At 39.0% G+C, this 17,495-nt stretch overlaps 1 protein-coding gene across 1 annotated transcript in view; it reads left to right on the top strand.

The window, feature by feature from the left end:
• Nucleotides 1–15,806, top strand: part of LOC145449103 (uncharacterized) — a 70,936-nt gene extending 55,130 nt beyond the window's left edge. The window contains exon 10 of the mRNA XM_080327576.1: nt 15,387–15,806. Within this exon, the coding sequence (XP_080183702.1) occupies nt 15,387–15,412 (26 nt within the window). The 3' untranslated portion in view covers nt 15,413–15,806. The remainder of the gene's footprint in view (nt 1–15,386) is intronic.
• Nucleotides 15,807–17,495: the final 1,689 nt, after the last annotated feature.

The raw sequence follows: 17,495 nt of genomic DNA, 5'->3' as shown, positions 1-17,495 counted from the left end.
AAGACGGGGTGGGGGGACGTTGGGGGAGGGGGGGGCACCAGTAGAGCTGTCGTTGTTCGTTATAACTTCATTCTGTTATTTCTTATAAAGACGTATGATATACCGTTGGAAAGGTAATTTTATCAGCTTTTCAATGATAGGTTTTGTCATTTTTTTTACGTCGAGGGAAAAAAGTTATGACCAAAAACGTGCGAAGGGGTAGAAATTGAAATTAGGGAAAAAATTGACATAAACATGAACAAAGGGCTAGAAAGTAATGAATTATCAACAGAAAAGCAGGATATAAAGCAGGATATATATGCAAAAGCTATAAATGAAAATGACAGTAGAATGATATATCTGTTTCAGGGAGAAAGAGTGAGCAAGACGGGGTGGGGGGGACGTTGGGGGAGGGGAGCACCAGTGGAGCTGTCGTTGTTCGTTATAACTTCATTCTGTTATTTCTTATAAAGACGTATGATATACCGTTGGAAAGGTAATTTTATCAGCTTTTCAATGATAGGTTTTGTCATTTTTTTTACGTCGAGGGAAAAAAGTTATGACCAAAAACGTGCGAAGGGGTAGAAATTGAAATTAGGGAAAAAATTGACATAAACATGAACAAAGTGCAAGAAAGTAATGAATTATCAACAGAAAAGCAGGATATAAAGCAGGATATATATGCAAAAGGAATATATGAAAATAAAATAGAATTATATATCTGATTCAGGGAGTAAGACTGAGCAAGACAGGGGATGGGGGGGGGGGCGCAAGTAGAGCTGTCGTTGTCCGTTATAACTTCATTATGTTATTGTTTACTTACTATAGTCTGTTTCATTTACCTTGCTTGTTTTTTAGATAGTGCTTAGTCAAAAAAGAAACCAGCAGTTTGTGTTAGTGTAGAAAAGGCTATCGTACTGGAGATTCACTGTGTCATTCGGGAGCTCATTTCTGCGAGAGTGATAGTATACCACACACTTTTTAGACTAGGGTTGCATTTAAAACAAAAATCAATTAAAAATAAACATACTTAAAACAAGGCCCTAATTTAAAACATGTTTTTCATTGGTTTTTTGTTTTTAAGCCATGACGTCATGAATATTGAATTGTGACGTCATAATGGATATATGGATGGTATATGGATACCGTTGAAAATATAGGGTAAATATAGCCCCTTTGACAAAATATCTGTACTACAACTGTTGAACCGACTATTTTTTAGGGTTCCAACCATCCCAACGATATACGTCGGCTAAATTTGGTGGTAATTGTCCGTGTGCTCATACAACATGTTTTTGGAAAGTATTTACACAATTCACAATTATGGCATAATTTTATAACTTGAAAAAAAATACAATTTTGTTTTTTAATAACGCTTTCGTTTAAAATATGTTTAAAAAAAAGTGTTTCAAAACACCGTTTGTTTTAAATGAAACCCTACTTTAGACACTATAATTGGTCATGCTTTGAAACTGAATTGTGAAACGCTGATCACAACTTTTCAGAAAAATTAAGAAAATGGCCATAAGACCTACAGTACATCCACACACCATGCCGTAATTTATTGAGAAACCATGCGAGATCCAAGAAACGTTTGTGGAGGCTTTATCGAAAATTCGTATTTCTTCTCTGGCAAATATTTTCTCTCTGAGAAATGTTATTTGACCTGTTGGGTTCAGATTGCCACGATAGAATAATTAGACACGAGCCATCTAGGCAGCTATGGAAAATTAGATAGGCTTATATTTATTTCGAAGTTCCCGGTCGACATAAGGGCAATCCTTTTCGGCTAAGGTTTTATCGCAGGCGATCTATTGGCACACTTTTCAGAGTACCATATTGGCAAATACTTCGTATGTTTTCGAGCATCGCGGCGTGGTAATGGTCGACGCCAAAATGCCTATTTTTTATTTTCTATAAATCATGCTTTTTTCGTGGGGGAAGGGTACTAAATAATCAAAAATTTGGCAACATGAAATCGCGACCAGCGCGAAAAAAATTTGAAAAGAGTTGTATAAATTGTCGATAAGTGATGTATAAATAATTTATGTTCATTCACCGACATAATTTCGGGACCCCCAATTGGACGATTTGGGGTGCGGCAGTTACGGTCCTGGTAAGAGGTCAAAGTCCGGTCGCTGTTTTCCTGTTGAGATTTTACCATTGGAAATATTTTGCGCTTCAATCGCATATATATATATATTAATTGCATGTGGTATATTCGGGGTCAAATCAAGGTTGTTATAACAGTCATCGGGGAAGGGTTCATACCATGTGCTTCGAACCAGATGTACGCAATCCGAATTCCCATTTGTGATTGGCAATACGGGAAATTAATTGCATTGGGTTTTGTTTTAGTGCTTTGTGTGTCTAGTAAATCAACTGGGAATGTCATGGAGATATCTGCCCACATTATTAATTTTAACACGAATGTATCCCAAACAAAGCTCCGCTCCGCGACGATGTTGGCTTCAAATGATTTCATGAATGTAGTAGACTTAACAGTCCCTAAAGCGCGGTAACTGAATATATTTTCAAATGTTATACCAATGGGTATTGTGTCATTATAAACATTCTGCGTTGCCCGAGAAGATACATGTGACGATTTCGTATGTAGCCACCTCCGAATAACTGTCGAAAGTATGCGACCACCCTCCCCCTTAGATATTTCTGCCACTTGAAGTAGTTTTCACGTGTCCTAAAAATTACTACTTATACTGTTAATTGAGTAGAAAATATAGGGAGTTACTTGTGCTACTTGAGTAGCAACGCCAATCACTACAAACTATAGTTCAGTGGTTCTCAACCAGGGGTCCGCGGACCCCTGACCCCTGGAGGTCCGTGAAGCATTTCCAGGGGGTTCACGAAGCGAAGCGAATTTACAAAATGGTTGATAAGCTAATTTATATTTTTCAAATTAGGAAAATCACGAGGCAGTTTTGCTTCATTACAGTATAACTCACATCAACAGGATGGCTGTCTGAGATTGAATATCTTGCTGTGTGGACTCATTTTAGTTGCTAAATTGCCAATAGCCCACTGATACAAATATTCGACTGTATAGAGGTGTTTTGCTGGGCATTGGGTAAAAAATAAATGGTTTGATACGTAAAGTCAATCACGGAGACTTTGAAATGTTCGCAAAAATCCGTTTTCTCCTGTGATATAGGCCTACATAACCATTTCACTAATAACTTCAAGATGAGCTGCTAGATATAAATTAACAGGCTTGACGTTATATGTTCAATAAAAAAATTGTTTGTCAATTTTGGTGTCATCATTGTTGCGATCATACCCAAATGTGTCGTTGGAACCGTTATGCCTTATTATTACATTCGCCACCGTCTTTCTTTGTCTAAATGGATTTTCAGCACTCGTTGATATGAAATCGAAAGTGCATATTTTAAAGACACGGCCACGTATTTCAAAAAATGAATGCAGTTGAATAATTAGCTTTGAAATAATAAAAGTCAACCCAATTTCTACATAAATAGAATGCTGTTATTTTCAAGAAAAGTAATTCTGTTGCTGTTTATCACTAGCATACAGTTATCAGTTGCACAAGACAGATGACGATTGTACGATATTTGAGCTCAATTTGAACTAAAACTTGGGGGGCGGGGGGGTCCAAAAGGGGTCCGAGAATACAAAAAGGTTGAGAACCACTGCTCAAGTTCATAGTAAAAATATTACGGCAAATCAGAAACCGCCGAAAATGCAAAGCTTTTTAGAACTGGCGTTTAATATTGCAAAACACAAACAAAAAGCCTCGATACCATTTAAAAACATATCTGCCTCTATTCAAGTATGGTATTTGGTATTTGTTCACCAGTGTAAATGTATGGGTCGAAAAGAGCTTCTGATTGGACGATGATAGAGAATCACTGTATTCAAGTTCACCGAAAAACTCACTCATTGTGTATTACAACAACCCAGGTTTCATGATAGATGATTTCAATACCAATATTTGATCTGTTGCTATTGTATGCTTACCGTGATGTCACTAACGAAAGCTGAAATTTGATTAATTTATGAAAATGAGAAAAATTAATACAGAAAAATCTGACGTGACCGAGAAATTAAGCACAGAATCGGAGTCAGCAACCATAAATTAGCCTAAATCAATCATTAAAATTTTTGACGCTATTTTATTTTCAAAATTCGTAAATCAGTGTTATCTCCGTCTCGGTCAATTTTTGCCCCCTTAACTTATGATAAATACCTCTTAATAAAGTTATATTTCATTTTTTTTGCTGTTCGATTGTTAGTTTGCTTTACTGAGAGTGATATTCCAAGTTATGGTGTTGTATTCTGTTACGAAGGTGTCGTGTTTTAGTTTATAATTGTATTTTAATGTCAGACAAAATAGTGCTTTACCCCCTGGAACGTTTTTGGTCATAACTTTTTTTCCCCAAGGTAAAAAAAATGACAAAACCCATCATTGAAAAGCTGATAAAATTATCTTTCCAACGGTATATAATACGTCTTTATAAGAATTTTTTCTAGGTTGAGCGCAAATTCTACAGGACTATTTCGCGATCACACAGAACGTTTCAAAAAGGTTCGCGTTCACACGAACCTGAACCTTTCAGAGGCTCACACCATCCCTAGTAACTGAATATATTTCCGAATATTCTTGCAATGTGCAGTGTCATTTTAGACACTTTGCATTCGCCGAGAAGATTCATTTTGCTAATTCGGATGTAGCCACCTCCGACTAACTGCTGAATGCGAGCACCTCCCTAACCAAATATACTTAGACTGACTGACTTTGAGTACTTCGGAGACCTTTCGTTTCGTCTTTCACTTGAAGCACTTTTGACTGGTCTTAGAAATTAGTACGTCTACTTGTAATTGAGTAGAAATATAAGCCGTTACTTGTTCTACTTGAGTAGCAACGCCGCCAACTACTCTGGTTTTAAAAAAGCATTACGGCAAATCAGAAACCGCCAAAAATGTATAAAATTTTATCTGTAGACCTGGCGTTTATTCATGCGAGACAGAAACACAAAGCCCCGGAATCAATTATTAACATCACTGGAAATTAACCAATGCTCTTATCTGGCTCTGTTCCAGCATATAAAACATCCAAGTTGGTGTAGGCCACAGTATGTCCTATGGCGAGACGGATCGACTGTCCTGGAACCAATATATATATTTTTTGAATTGTGAGTATACCACGACGCACGCACTTCTGGTTTCGTGTTGAGCTGTGAACAAGCAGTCTCCATTCATCTGGCTGTCTGTCATTGACAATGCAAAGGAAGCCCTTCATATCATGATCAAAAACTAAAAGAATAACAGTTCAGAAACAGCTTTCCTCGATTCCGATAAAAGGTCACAGTATATGGAAACTGGAGCAAAACTAGCATCATAAGTACAGGTGGAGAAAATTCTTTCAAGTTATCGTGATAAGCACGTTTCTCTCTGGACAAGCAGATATCCTGTATGCAGAGGTGGTCAGTAACGAAGTACTTCTTCTACTTTTTCGAAGTACTCAAGTAGTTTCCTCTACCTCTGGTACTTACTCGAGTAGATAGAATTTTCGCTACTTCTACTTCCACTTCGTGATATTTTGTTAGCTACTCACTTACTTTTCGCTGTTTTCAGTTTGTCAAGTAGAAGTAGTGTAACTCTCCAAATAGAAATAAAAACTGGGGAATTCTCGGGCTGTTTTCACAGAGTTCTAACTTTCAGTTTGAAGAGAATTTAAGTCAAACACAGAATTTCCGTCGCGCTTCACACAAAGTAGATATTGAGTTACAAATATGTTTTCACGAAAGTGAATATTATTTAGGTAGCAGGTTGTGTAGCCCCTTTCGCACCGCATTGTCGCCCATACGACCTAATTCATGACAGTATATATGGCCCATCATAACGTTTGAAACTACCGTTTTGCAATCTAGCATTTACCCATCATATCGTAATCTAGCAGTCCATGGCGTATCATAATCTGGAAAAGCGGGCTCTGATTTTTTTTGCGTGTAGACCTGTTTTAGCAGACCATCGTTAAAATTGTCTCGATAAAAAACATGAAATACGATTTTCGGAAATAAAGCTACACAATATGACATTTTTACGATCAACCATATTTTTAGTAACGTTTACTAACCGCGTAAATGTTTACACGAAAACCGATTCAACTTTTCTATATTGTTCTTCGACTAAACTACGGGCCTTATAATGAGGGGGAGGGCGCCATATCATGATATTTTATAAAAAACGGGCTGTTCGAGTAAACAGAGGATCAGTATCGCATTTCCAGATCAATGCTATCATTGTCATCCCATGATGCGGACGAGTGGTTATGCTGTCGATCAATATGATGCAATCTGCAACTTTCGCATATCTCAATTTGCAGCTTTTGACAATTCGTGCGAACGAATGACGATCGTTTTCACAACTATTTACTTACTTGAGTAGATATAAAGTCGATCAATTCTACTTCTAATTCAAGTAGTTATAGGTTGCTTATCAAAGAAGTACTTCTACTCGTACTTGAGTAGATTTTTTCGTCGCTACTTCTACTTCTACTTGAGTAGCTTTCTTGACTACTTTGAACGCCTCTGCCTGCATGTTAATGTTTCAAAACAAGCTTAAAGGGCAAAAAATTTGAGTCATGTGCCTGAGTGAACAACTCTCCTCTACATAATATATTAACAATATAATGTTTATTGTTTGCAAACTTTTACGTCTGACGAAAGAGCAGTGTACTGTCAAAAATGCATTGTTCGATTAAGTCAGCAGGACAGATGTATAAAGATAACGTGCCGAACTATATTGAGTATGGAGCTACTAATTAAAATCGCTACGATGAGTGGTACACAAAGGCGATAACTGCTACCGACTAAAAATGGTTGCGTCCACATATAATTTTATGGGCCGAAAAGAGGTCCTGATTGAAAGAAGGGAGAACCACTGGATTCAAGCTCACCGAAAACTCACTTATTCTGCTCTATAACAACCCAGGTTTCATAATTATACATGATTTCAATAACAATATTTGATCTAATGCTTTTGTACGTTCACCGTAATGTCACTAACGAAAGCCGAAATTTGATCAATTTATGAAAATGAGAAAAACACATGCCGAGAACATTTGACGTGATAGAGAAATTATGAGCGCATAATCGGACTCAGAAACCTAAAATTAGCCTTAATCAATCATTAAAGTTTTTTAGGCAATTTTTCTTTTTTGAAATTTGTTGACCAGTGTAATTTTAAGGTCGAAAACAGCTCTTGGTTGAAGGAAGATAGAAAACCACTGGATTCGAGTTCACCGAAAACTCTTTCCTTCTATACTACAACCACCCAGGTTTCATGATAGATAATTTCAATGACAGTATTTGATCTGTTGCTGCTGTACGATCACCGTAATGTCACTAACGATAGCCGAAATGTGATTAATTTATTAAAATGAGAAAAAATTCATACCGAAAAAATCTGACGTGATAGAGAAATTATGAGCACATAATCGGATTCAGCAACCTAAAATTAGCCTAAGTAAATCATTAAAAATTTGGGCGTAAATATTTTTTTGAAATTTGTAGACCAGTGTAATTATTTCAAAGTGTGATGTCGTCTCGATATTATCGGCAAACCGATAATCGGCCGCGCTCTACTATATTCCATTTTTCGACATCTGTTTAGAGTACCAGGCTTCCTGACACGCATTTGGGATGAATAGGCATGATATCTGCCGAATTACTTTCTATCTGGGGATTTGAAAGTACGAGCTCCATCTCACATTGCGCAGACCGTGGAGTTTATGCCATTTGATTAGTGGTATTCTACTGTTTTCTTTGAAAGAGCGGCATGCTATGCACAGCTCAAAAATAAACTTAAAACCATTCGTCCATCCTCGGTTTTCTAATATTTTCATCTGAATTTCTGGCTTGGTGGATTGTTTTCGTTGTGCTTTACCAATTGACCTCCAAATTTGGAGCTGAGAGTTGGATTTGTTTAAGACGTGGGATTGAAGAAGTCTGATATATGCTTCAAGACTCAATAACATAATGTTGGCATGTTCTGGTACACCAAAACCATTGCCCATCATTGCATGTTGCAGTTTCACAACAAAGCCATTCCGCCGTCCAGTATCAATAGATGCTATGTCCCATATGATATGACATTTTCAAATTTTCCCATGCATCATATGCCTCTAATCGGTTTTCTAGACCGCCGAAAATAGCTTCAGTTGTTCTACTTCCGTCTATTCGAATATTCAGTTCGATATGCATCAGACCAATTAAAATTATATGATATATACAGTCTGCATCTAAAATCGAAATGAATAAATATTTAATAAATATTTATTATTGACTGTGAACAAGAACGCGACAGGATTAATTCAATCTGGGCAATCATAATTTACCAAAATACTATTTTAAATCTTCGCAATTGGAATTGTGTCAGTTAAATTCGAATTACTCGATATACATATTATATAGTTTGTATCTACAAAAGAAAGCCTATCCTTCATGCAGTGAAAACTGGGAAATTTTTTTGCGGGAGGTTTTTGTTTAAACCAGGGGTGTCAAACATACGGCCCTAGGGCCTTATCCGGCTCGCCAGACCATATCACGCGGCCCGCCGGGCCATTCTGAGCAAAATGAAAATTATTGTTTAATCCACCACATTTCTAACAGAAATTGAGATTTATAGTAATAAATCCTTTCACGTAACTACTAAATAATCCCTCAAGACAGTTATGTCGAGCATACTCATAAACTACATCATAACCAGATGCAGTCAGGGTTGGGTTCTAACATAAATAGCGATCAGGAACGAGTCGGTGACATTGACATTACATTGCGGGAAGGGAAAAAAGTGCAAACTGAGTTAGGAGTTTTCTGGAAAAATGGACCAAATTATACTAGTCACAGAGGCGGAAATTACAATTCAAAACCATTGCACACCGTTGTAAAATACACGGAGCTACACGAAGAATATAATTCAAATATCTTTGGTTGCACTTCTGTTTACCTTACTCTGACCCAAAAGGCCCCAGCGCCGGTCTCCAGAGCAGTGGTTCCCAACCTTTTCCCACCCACGTACTATTTCGAGGTTTTATGCAGTGCTCGCGTACCACCTACCTCAAATTCACAATTTATGACGTCATAATCACTTATTGGACCTATGCGAGGAGTAATAAGAAATTCCAATAAACTAGGCATTATCAGCCAGGGTTGATGAGATGCATGGAATTGTTTTTTCACCACCAGTCACAAGAACATCATAATGAAATAACATTGACAAACCCAAAATGCAATGGCTGCATTTGCTTATTTTCCACTAGCTGGTCGATGCGTGCAATACGTTAGCTCATAGCATAGTGTCCTGTAAATTATGGTGTGGACACAAGCAAATCTCAGGGCTCAGTGAAATTGGTCTACGTCAAACTTTCTATTTGGCTAAAGGTAATTAGACTGTCATTTTTGACCAGATTGCCGAGCGCAAACTTTGATAAAACGGAAATCAATCGAAAGCTACTGCGGTACTCATTAAAACATTTCAAATTTTATTCTGCTCGTGGTCCTGGAACCCCGCAATATCAGCCTCGAATGTTGCATTGTAACGGAGTTGGATATTGTTACGCAACAATGGTAGCAGGTGAGAAGCAGCGCAAACCTCAAGCGTATTGGCCATTTGTTGCGCACCCGATTAAGCATTCACACTCTCACTCTCGTACGCACTTGATCCTGAGCTGCTCAGACGACGTCGTTGCGTCACAATACTAAACTCCATTACGCAACATTCGAGGCTGATTTTGGGGGTTTCCAGCGCCACGTACAGAATAAATTATATATTTTCGCAATCGGTACCGCGGTAGTTATCGATTAATACCAGTTTATCAAATTTGACGCTCGGCAATCCGGTCAAATTGCCTTTAGCCAAATAGAAAGTGTGACGTACACCAATTTCACTGAGCCGTGAGATTTTCTTGTGTCCACACCATATAGGACACTATGCTCACAGCGCATCGAAAGTCATGCATGAGTCGGTTTCGTTTCTTTGACGTTTGCCACGACGTGCCTTACCACGACGACGACGGCGTCAAAAAACTCAAAATCAACCGCACCTGAAATCATTACTCCCTTCAATCCGACCGCAAAAACGGAATCTACTCGCGTACCACCTGACAGACCTTCGCGTACCACTAGTGGTACGCGTACCACAGGTTGGGAACCACTGCTCTAGAGAAACTTGAATGGTGAATTGGTCAGGTGATATAAAAGAAAAATGAAACATTTCCAACGCCCGTGTTTACAATCTCTAGGGTTCCTCACCACGAATACGTAGGGCCAACGATGCATTATGATTAATACAGAAGGAATCTAGAAATATTATAACTTATATAGTCGTTAGAGACCCTGATTCAGTGGTATATATGTGCATTTAATCGGCCAATCATCGAATTTTGGCAATTCCATTGTTTGTAATTGACTGTGTTGCTCCAATAGAGCCCGCACAATCCGTGATATAATATAAAATACTATTATGCATAGCGTTGATAATAATGCAATTATAGTGGAAAACGACGGTATCGAATTGGAAGGAGGACCATACCTGCCGCACCCCAAACACTCCAATTGGGGCACCCAAGCTCGAAGGGGGCCCAAAATTATTTCGTGAATTAACATAAATTATATAATTTTTTTCGGAGATTTATGCAACTTTTTCAAAAAAACTTTGCGCTGCGCGCGTTTACCTATGAACAAATTTATTGATTATTGGGTACCCTTCCCCCAACAGAAATACGCATGATTCATAGAAATGGACAACTCGGCGTCGGCCATTGTCGCATCATTTGAAGTTATAGGCCAATTAACAGCGACTCCGAGAAATGTGCCAGAACGATCAGCAGCGAGAAGAACTTAGCCGAAAAGAAATGCCATTGTGCTGACCGAAAACATCGAAATATCGACATATATATATGATATTCCATAGGCGCCTAAATGGCCGGCACCGAATGTTTCGCAGAGCACTACCGATTTTACGTAAATTACGTTATGCGTTTGACTACGTTACTAGGGATTAATATTATGTTTATCGCGCGAAATGTGCGTAGAATTTTAATATATCATCATAAAAACCACGCCTAGTTCAACGCTGATGAGTGCTATCTGAGAGATCATATTATCCGCGAAAATACACAGTCCTAAACACACATAATATAATATCTGGCGAATATAGTCTTGCATAGACATCATAGTTTTCCAAATTCATGTATAATCTGAATGTTATTATTTCTCGAAAGCAAGTTATTATCAAGTCTCGGAATTTAATCACTTTTACAAAATGGACCCTTAGGGCATGAAAATGGGCGTGGCAATTAGGGCGACGTCTTGCATAGATATCATAGTTTTCGAAACTTATGTATAATCTGAATTATATTTATTTCTCGAAACCAAGTTATTATCAAGTCTCGGAATTTATTCATCCCTTGGAAGCAAGTTATTATCAATACATATTGTTGAATACACATGGAAAATCGGTATTGAAATTCATAAAACATTAGAATATCTGATACATAGTGCTAAATACGCATCGCGATAATCTAGTGGAGAGCGACAAACGTAAATAGCCTCAGGGCTGGCACGAAATCCAGTTACCCTCACTACTACTAAGCCCCCAGAAGGCCGGTTATCACCCTATGGGGGACCCAAGACCAATGTTTTTTTGGGGGGAGGGGTGACGAGTTGCTGTTATTGGAATCATTTGACTGGTCCGACCCGCGAGCGATCAAAACTTTTGAATCCATCTCGAGACCTAACTTGACTTTGACACCCCTGGCTTACACTTTACAGGTGTTTTGGTTTATTTCATGTTCAAGTTTAACAATGGTTGTAAAGCTGTTCAGATAAATGCACTGATGCTTTGAAAATGTCATTATTAAGATATAATCGACTTCTTTTGAGCATCGGTTGAATGTTTCGGTGTTATCGGTCAAGGTGTGAGACTTCTGTTTTATCGGTATCGACCCAAAATCCATTATCGGTCGGACTCTAAAATACAACAAAGAATATTTGCTGCCATCTTTGAGCTCGAATGTCCTGCAGCAATAAAGTGCCTTACAACACCATTGGAAGTCGGATAAGTCCGTTGTAGATCTCTCTGGCACTCACATAATTACTGAAAGGAAAGTCAAATTGATGGAATAACTTTACCAGAAGTGCAAAAGGACAAATATTTGATGATTAAATTTGTAGCAAAGAATAACCTTTCAATTGTAAATTGTTTCTATATTTGGACCACTGTCGAAAGTTGAAGTTAGTTTGTGCGGGACATTTTTCACGATTTGAACAAAATAATTATAATTTTGGTAATTTATACCAAAATCTTCATTAATTCCTGCTACAAGCAAAATTTTTTCCAGTCATAACTAGAGCCCGACCGATTATCGGCTCGCCGATAATATCGAGTCGATATCACGCTTGGAGAGAAATATCGGTATCGACCATTGAAGGTAAAAAAATATCGGCCTTTTTCGTGACGTCACAACATGGTGGCAGGGAGTCAGAGAAGTCGATAGAAGACGTGAGGGTGGTAAATTATAAAAATAAATGGCCAAGCTGCATATAGTGCATGCTGCATAGAGGGCAGTAGGCGTTCCTATCTGAAAAATATTGTAGATAACTAATCACCGTTATGCCCCGCTGACTTCGTGGGAATCCCCCTGCAGTAATCAATCGATCACCAAAGACAGAGAGCAGCTGGATCCTGGATGGATAGTTGTCTGCGGAAGATTTCAATCAGTAAGAGAAATGAGAACTTCAATCATGCTGGACTGGCCCTCGTGATGATAGAGAAAAGCGTCGCGTCGAAACGTTTCTCTGAAGATAGTGCTATTGGTTCGGTACCAACAGAGCTAATTATACCAGTAATGTATGAAGTCGTCTGACACTCTGACTGAGGGCTGAGACCTGCGGGGCCACCATGATAGGAAATATGCGAGCATAGAGGGCAAGAAAATCAAGCAAAGGTGGAGTAAAGCCAATAACAGATCCGAACATTTTTGATTCCATGATGACATTGGCCAATTCTGACAAGAGAGCGTAAAATATTGATCAATTGATTGTTGAAATGCTGGTCATGGTCAAGGCCCAAGGGGGATGGGTGGAGCAGTTGCAGACATGGACAATTTGAGTTGTTTTCAACTTTCTCTTCAGCTATTTGTTGATGATGTGCTGAAGGCTCCAGGTGCTCTGCCAGAAGAATATCAATATTTGGTGAAACCATTGAAGGAAAGATCCCCTGCAAGGGAGCGGTGGAACCGAAATGAAGAAAGATTTCCAATCCTTGCTGTGCCACTAGGTACCAAGTGAAAGACTGCTCACTGTGTTTAGTACTATATACATCATTTATGAGAGACCACAGAAGTTCACTCCTTGGAGAAAGCGCCGAGAAATTGTGCTTCGTGAACTGTAATCTGCAACTGCTGGATTGGTGCTTTTGATATATTTTTATAGCCCCTAGATCATTTACTTCATGTTCAAGCATATCAATGGCTGTAAAGTTGTTGAAATAAATGCTCTGAGGTGTTAAATATGGGCCTTGAGCTAGATTCCATACATTTTGAATATCGGCTGAATATATCGAGGTTATCGGTGGAGGTACTGGATATCGGTGTTATCGGTATCGGCTCAGAAATCCAATATCGGTCGGGCTCTAGTCATAACCCTATTGGCCTCCCCTGGTCTTATCGAAATGTGGATGAACAAAGCTGCAACGGATAGGAAATTCTAAATACTAATCGAGGCTCAAGGTTACCAGAACACCATCTAATTCAGAGGTTCTTAAACGCGACCCCCGAAACCCCCTGCTATTATTTACATTGCACTATTTGTAAACATCTTGCAGGAAGTACCATTCAAAATTTCTGAGCTATCGCAGCAGTTTCCTCGAGAATCATTATAGACCGATATCGCAAGCTGAACACATGTTAACTCCATCCCATTCTTCTCCAAAATGAGCCAACAAGTCCTTGACCAACAGTTAAATGAGAGGTTCCCAACCTTTTTGTTACCAAGGACCCCTATGGATAAATCATATATTCTGCCTACCCCTGTCGAAATTTTTCCGGAAACTTAACTGTCAAATTGTTGCCGTTGTTCTTAAAGAAAGAAAGAACAGCAAAACGAAAAAACGAAAGGTAAATAAACCATTGGCATAAAACTGTGTAAATAATTGACATAATACTAAAATAACGAAACTAAAAAAAGTTACGGAAAATCTATAAATAAAAACAAGATAGACTGACGACCTACCCGCTACATCTCCACAGCAGGGGAAGAGGGCCAGATGTTTTTAGTGCACTGATTAGCGTAGCTAAGAAAGCAACATTATTATTATTATTATTATTTATGAGGAGTTTTAAGTGGCGCGTGTCGCCGTTTCCGGCCTTGTGCACCACGGACAAAATATGTCATCAAGGATCTAGTTTTCGTGCTCTGGGACATAGGGTTAAATTTCAAACTATATAAACTTTCAAACTATATATACAAGTTACATGAAATAATAAACTCGGCGACCGGCGTAAATAATTGCCGCATAGTAAGTAAATTGGTTAAAGTAAACGGTACATTGAGCGTAGTACATGCGTCGGCAAGAAATGTTCGGTGAAAGTCATATTTTTCGCAATGCAAGAGTATGTGGTCAACCGTGTCGGGGACGTAACACACATTACAAAGGGGGGAGTCGGCGCAGCCTATTTTGAATAGGTGTGCCGCCAGGCGACAGTGACCGGTTTGGAGGCCAAACAGGATTTTTTCAAATAGGCGGTTTCGGCAGGAATCTGGCGCCTCTGAAAGCAACATAATTTCCACTGTGTCCTAAAACCAAGATAACGTTTGTGATACAGGCGGCATCAAAACATAGGTATCTAATCCCCGAAGATCAGTTATCTATAGTCGACACGCCATGGTATACACTACATTGAGTAAGAGATTAGCAATGAGAATGGACGTTGGTCCGATAAGGAAGATCATTGTCATTGCCTGGAAAAACATTTCCTTCTACCTACTTATATGTATAGACACACACTGTCGATTGTAGAAAGATACTATGGCTAGCTAAGCTGGATAACGAAGAAGCTTGGATACACAGTACCCCAATATTCATATCAATGTTGATATAAATGCTATCTCAAATGTTATATTCATTATCGATGTTCCCTCTAATGTTCACGAGTCTTCGCGTACTCACCAACTCACTGCGCGGTCTCTTGGACATCAGTGCGTAACTACTAATAAAACGTCATCACTTCGATTTTATTCTTTTGTGCGACACAGATTTTTCTGTGCGGTTCGTGGCCGCGCACGCGTGTTGCTTAGAGGTAACATTGTTCATTATGAAATGTTCCTTCACTGATTGCGTCTATTGCATCTTTTGATTTCCGATTACAGGCCATTCCGCGTTGACAACCTCATGATTCCCATTCGTCAGCGTCGACCAAGATGTGAAATTCCCAATTAGGTCACATATTTGCCTTTATATCGCAAGTTTCAATTTCTCTAGCAGAAACCAGACCCAACACGCTCGACGCACTTTAATTGACCAAGAAGATATACTATGCATTTACTCGTTATCTAAAAAGCGAATAAAATCGAAGAACTTTCGATCGCTTATGAAACATTTTGTTTTAAGAACCGCACGCAATCGTACGGTTAATTTTATGACATTGGTGATTTCACTTTGATATCGTTATACTTTATTGTGTTTATCGTGCTCCTATAAGTAGGTTTTGGTCAGCAAATATACCTGACTGCGTAGTTATTTCGAATTGTCATTTTCAATAAATATTCTAATAAAACGAAACGAGGAAACCGGGTGTCAAAAAGGTGTAGGTCTGTATACGTTTGTTTCTGTACAAGAGGGAGTAGTAAATAGTAATTCAAGAAGAAATATTTCTTCAGTGCATATTCAGCATTTCTATATGCCGCCAGAGGATATTCGGTCTTCAGCAACACCGGTGAGTCTTATCGATTAGCTACGCTTCCTACCTATGCCAGTATGGGTACTTTTCGTCATAATAACTACTGACTGTATGATGTAAGTGATGAGATGGCGGATTGGCGCTTGATTTCCCTGCCCGAGAGGGATATTCTTGTTAGCTTGCTGCAAAATGCCGGGGACAAAGAGGCATTTTCAGGAAAGCAATAAGTTAGATAAGAATTAAAAATAGAGCATATAAAGATTTTACAAATTAGTTTACCGGCATTTCGCTCTAAGTTAGTGGAATTGTACAACTGGAATAATCTAGTTGTCCAAGTCTGCAATATGCTTGCATAAGATGTGTTGTTGCTTCAATGAAAATCGTTGCAGCGAGATATTGTCAGATGTAAAATTGGATATTTGATATATCCTGACCTAATGAAAAGTGAAGACAAACAATCCTGTTTTTAATTCTCTGGTCCGACTTCGATCCGACTGCTGGGCCGGACTTTTGAAAGGACAGTGATCCGATTCTAAAAACTCCGATGATATTCATGTACGAGTATCTATTTTTCGTGAACTGTAAAAACAGTAGATCACACGGTACAGGATGCAGGATATACTGCAACAAAAGAAACATGACATTAAGACCTCGCAGGTTTGTATTGAATATTGTGATTAACACACTACGAAGCTGTGGTTGGTGGTTCCTAGTTACAGCCAGGGCTTTGGAGCAGCCGTAAATGTTGAATTGCTCCAACTCCGGTTCCGGAGCTATCTTCTATCATAGATTAGCTCCGGCTCTAGCTCTCTGGAGACGCATTATTACCACTGCTCCGCTTGCGGCTCTGAAAGCTGTCGAATGGGTCTGTCTATATCAGGAGTGGCCAACCCACGGACCGCTTTTTGTAAGACACTGCTTACGCGGATGATACGGCGAGAAGGAGCCTAGATTTTATTGTATTGTATCGATAGGCACAACACAGTGGAGCTTATCGCCTTTCTAGGCCTTGTGCTCCATGACATGAATTTCATAAAGGCCATTGGTCTTTGCTTTTTGTCTTGTTGGGAACGTCTCTCATTGTCTCTCACTCCCATGCGTCCCCATCGTGGTCTCTGCTGCCGACTTATAGCACGGCTCACTTTCAGTCTGGGCTTTTCAATTCACTACCGTAGTAGGGAGGTCGGCGATGGGGAGCCTAGATAAACCTCCAAGCTTTCGGTATAAGAATTCTGAAGTCGACCTCGGTCCGACTCTAACCCGCAACCCATGAGTGTTGCAGCCGTAAATTATACCACTGCGCTATCTCGCTACCCGTGGGCCATATGTGGCACGCGAGAAGGTATTGATTGGCCTTCGAGGTAATTTCCTAAATTTATTATATATTATCGAAAATGAATTGCTCAGACTGTGAACTTGCAAGGCCAACCAAAAATTTGATTAGTCTGGACGCGACACTTGGGATGTTGATGAGTAAATTATCATTTCCTACCCATTGGCAGATCCGGGGTCCAGTCACATTTTTAATAATCGTCGTACATTACAATAACCTAAAATAGTAGTAAAATCTTTCTTTACG

This window comes from Botryllus schlosseri, chromosome 10 (assembly GCF_051294905.1).
Source record: "Botryllus schlosseri isolate E-star chromosome 10, Bs_hap1, whole genome shotgun sequence".
NCBI lineage: Eukaryota > Metazoa > Chordata > Ascidiacea > Stolidobranchia > Styelidae > Botryllus > Botryllus schlosseri.
This window is presented reverse-complemented; position numbering and strand designations above follow the sequence as displayed.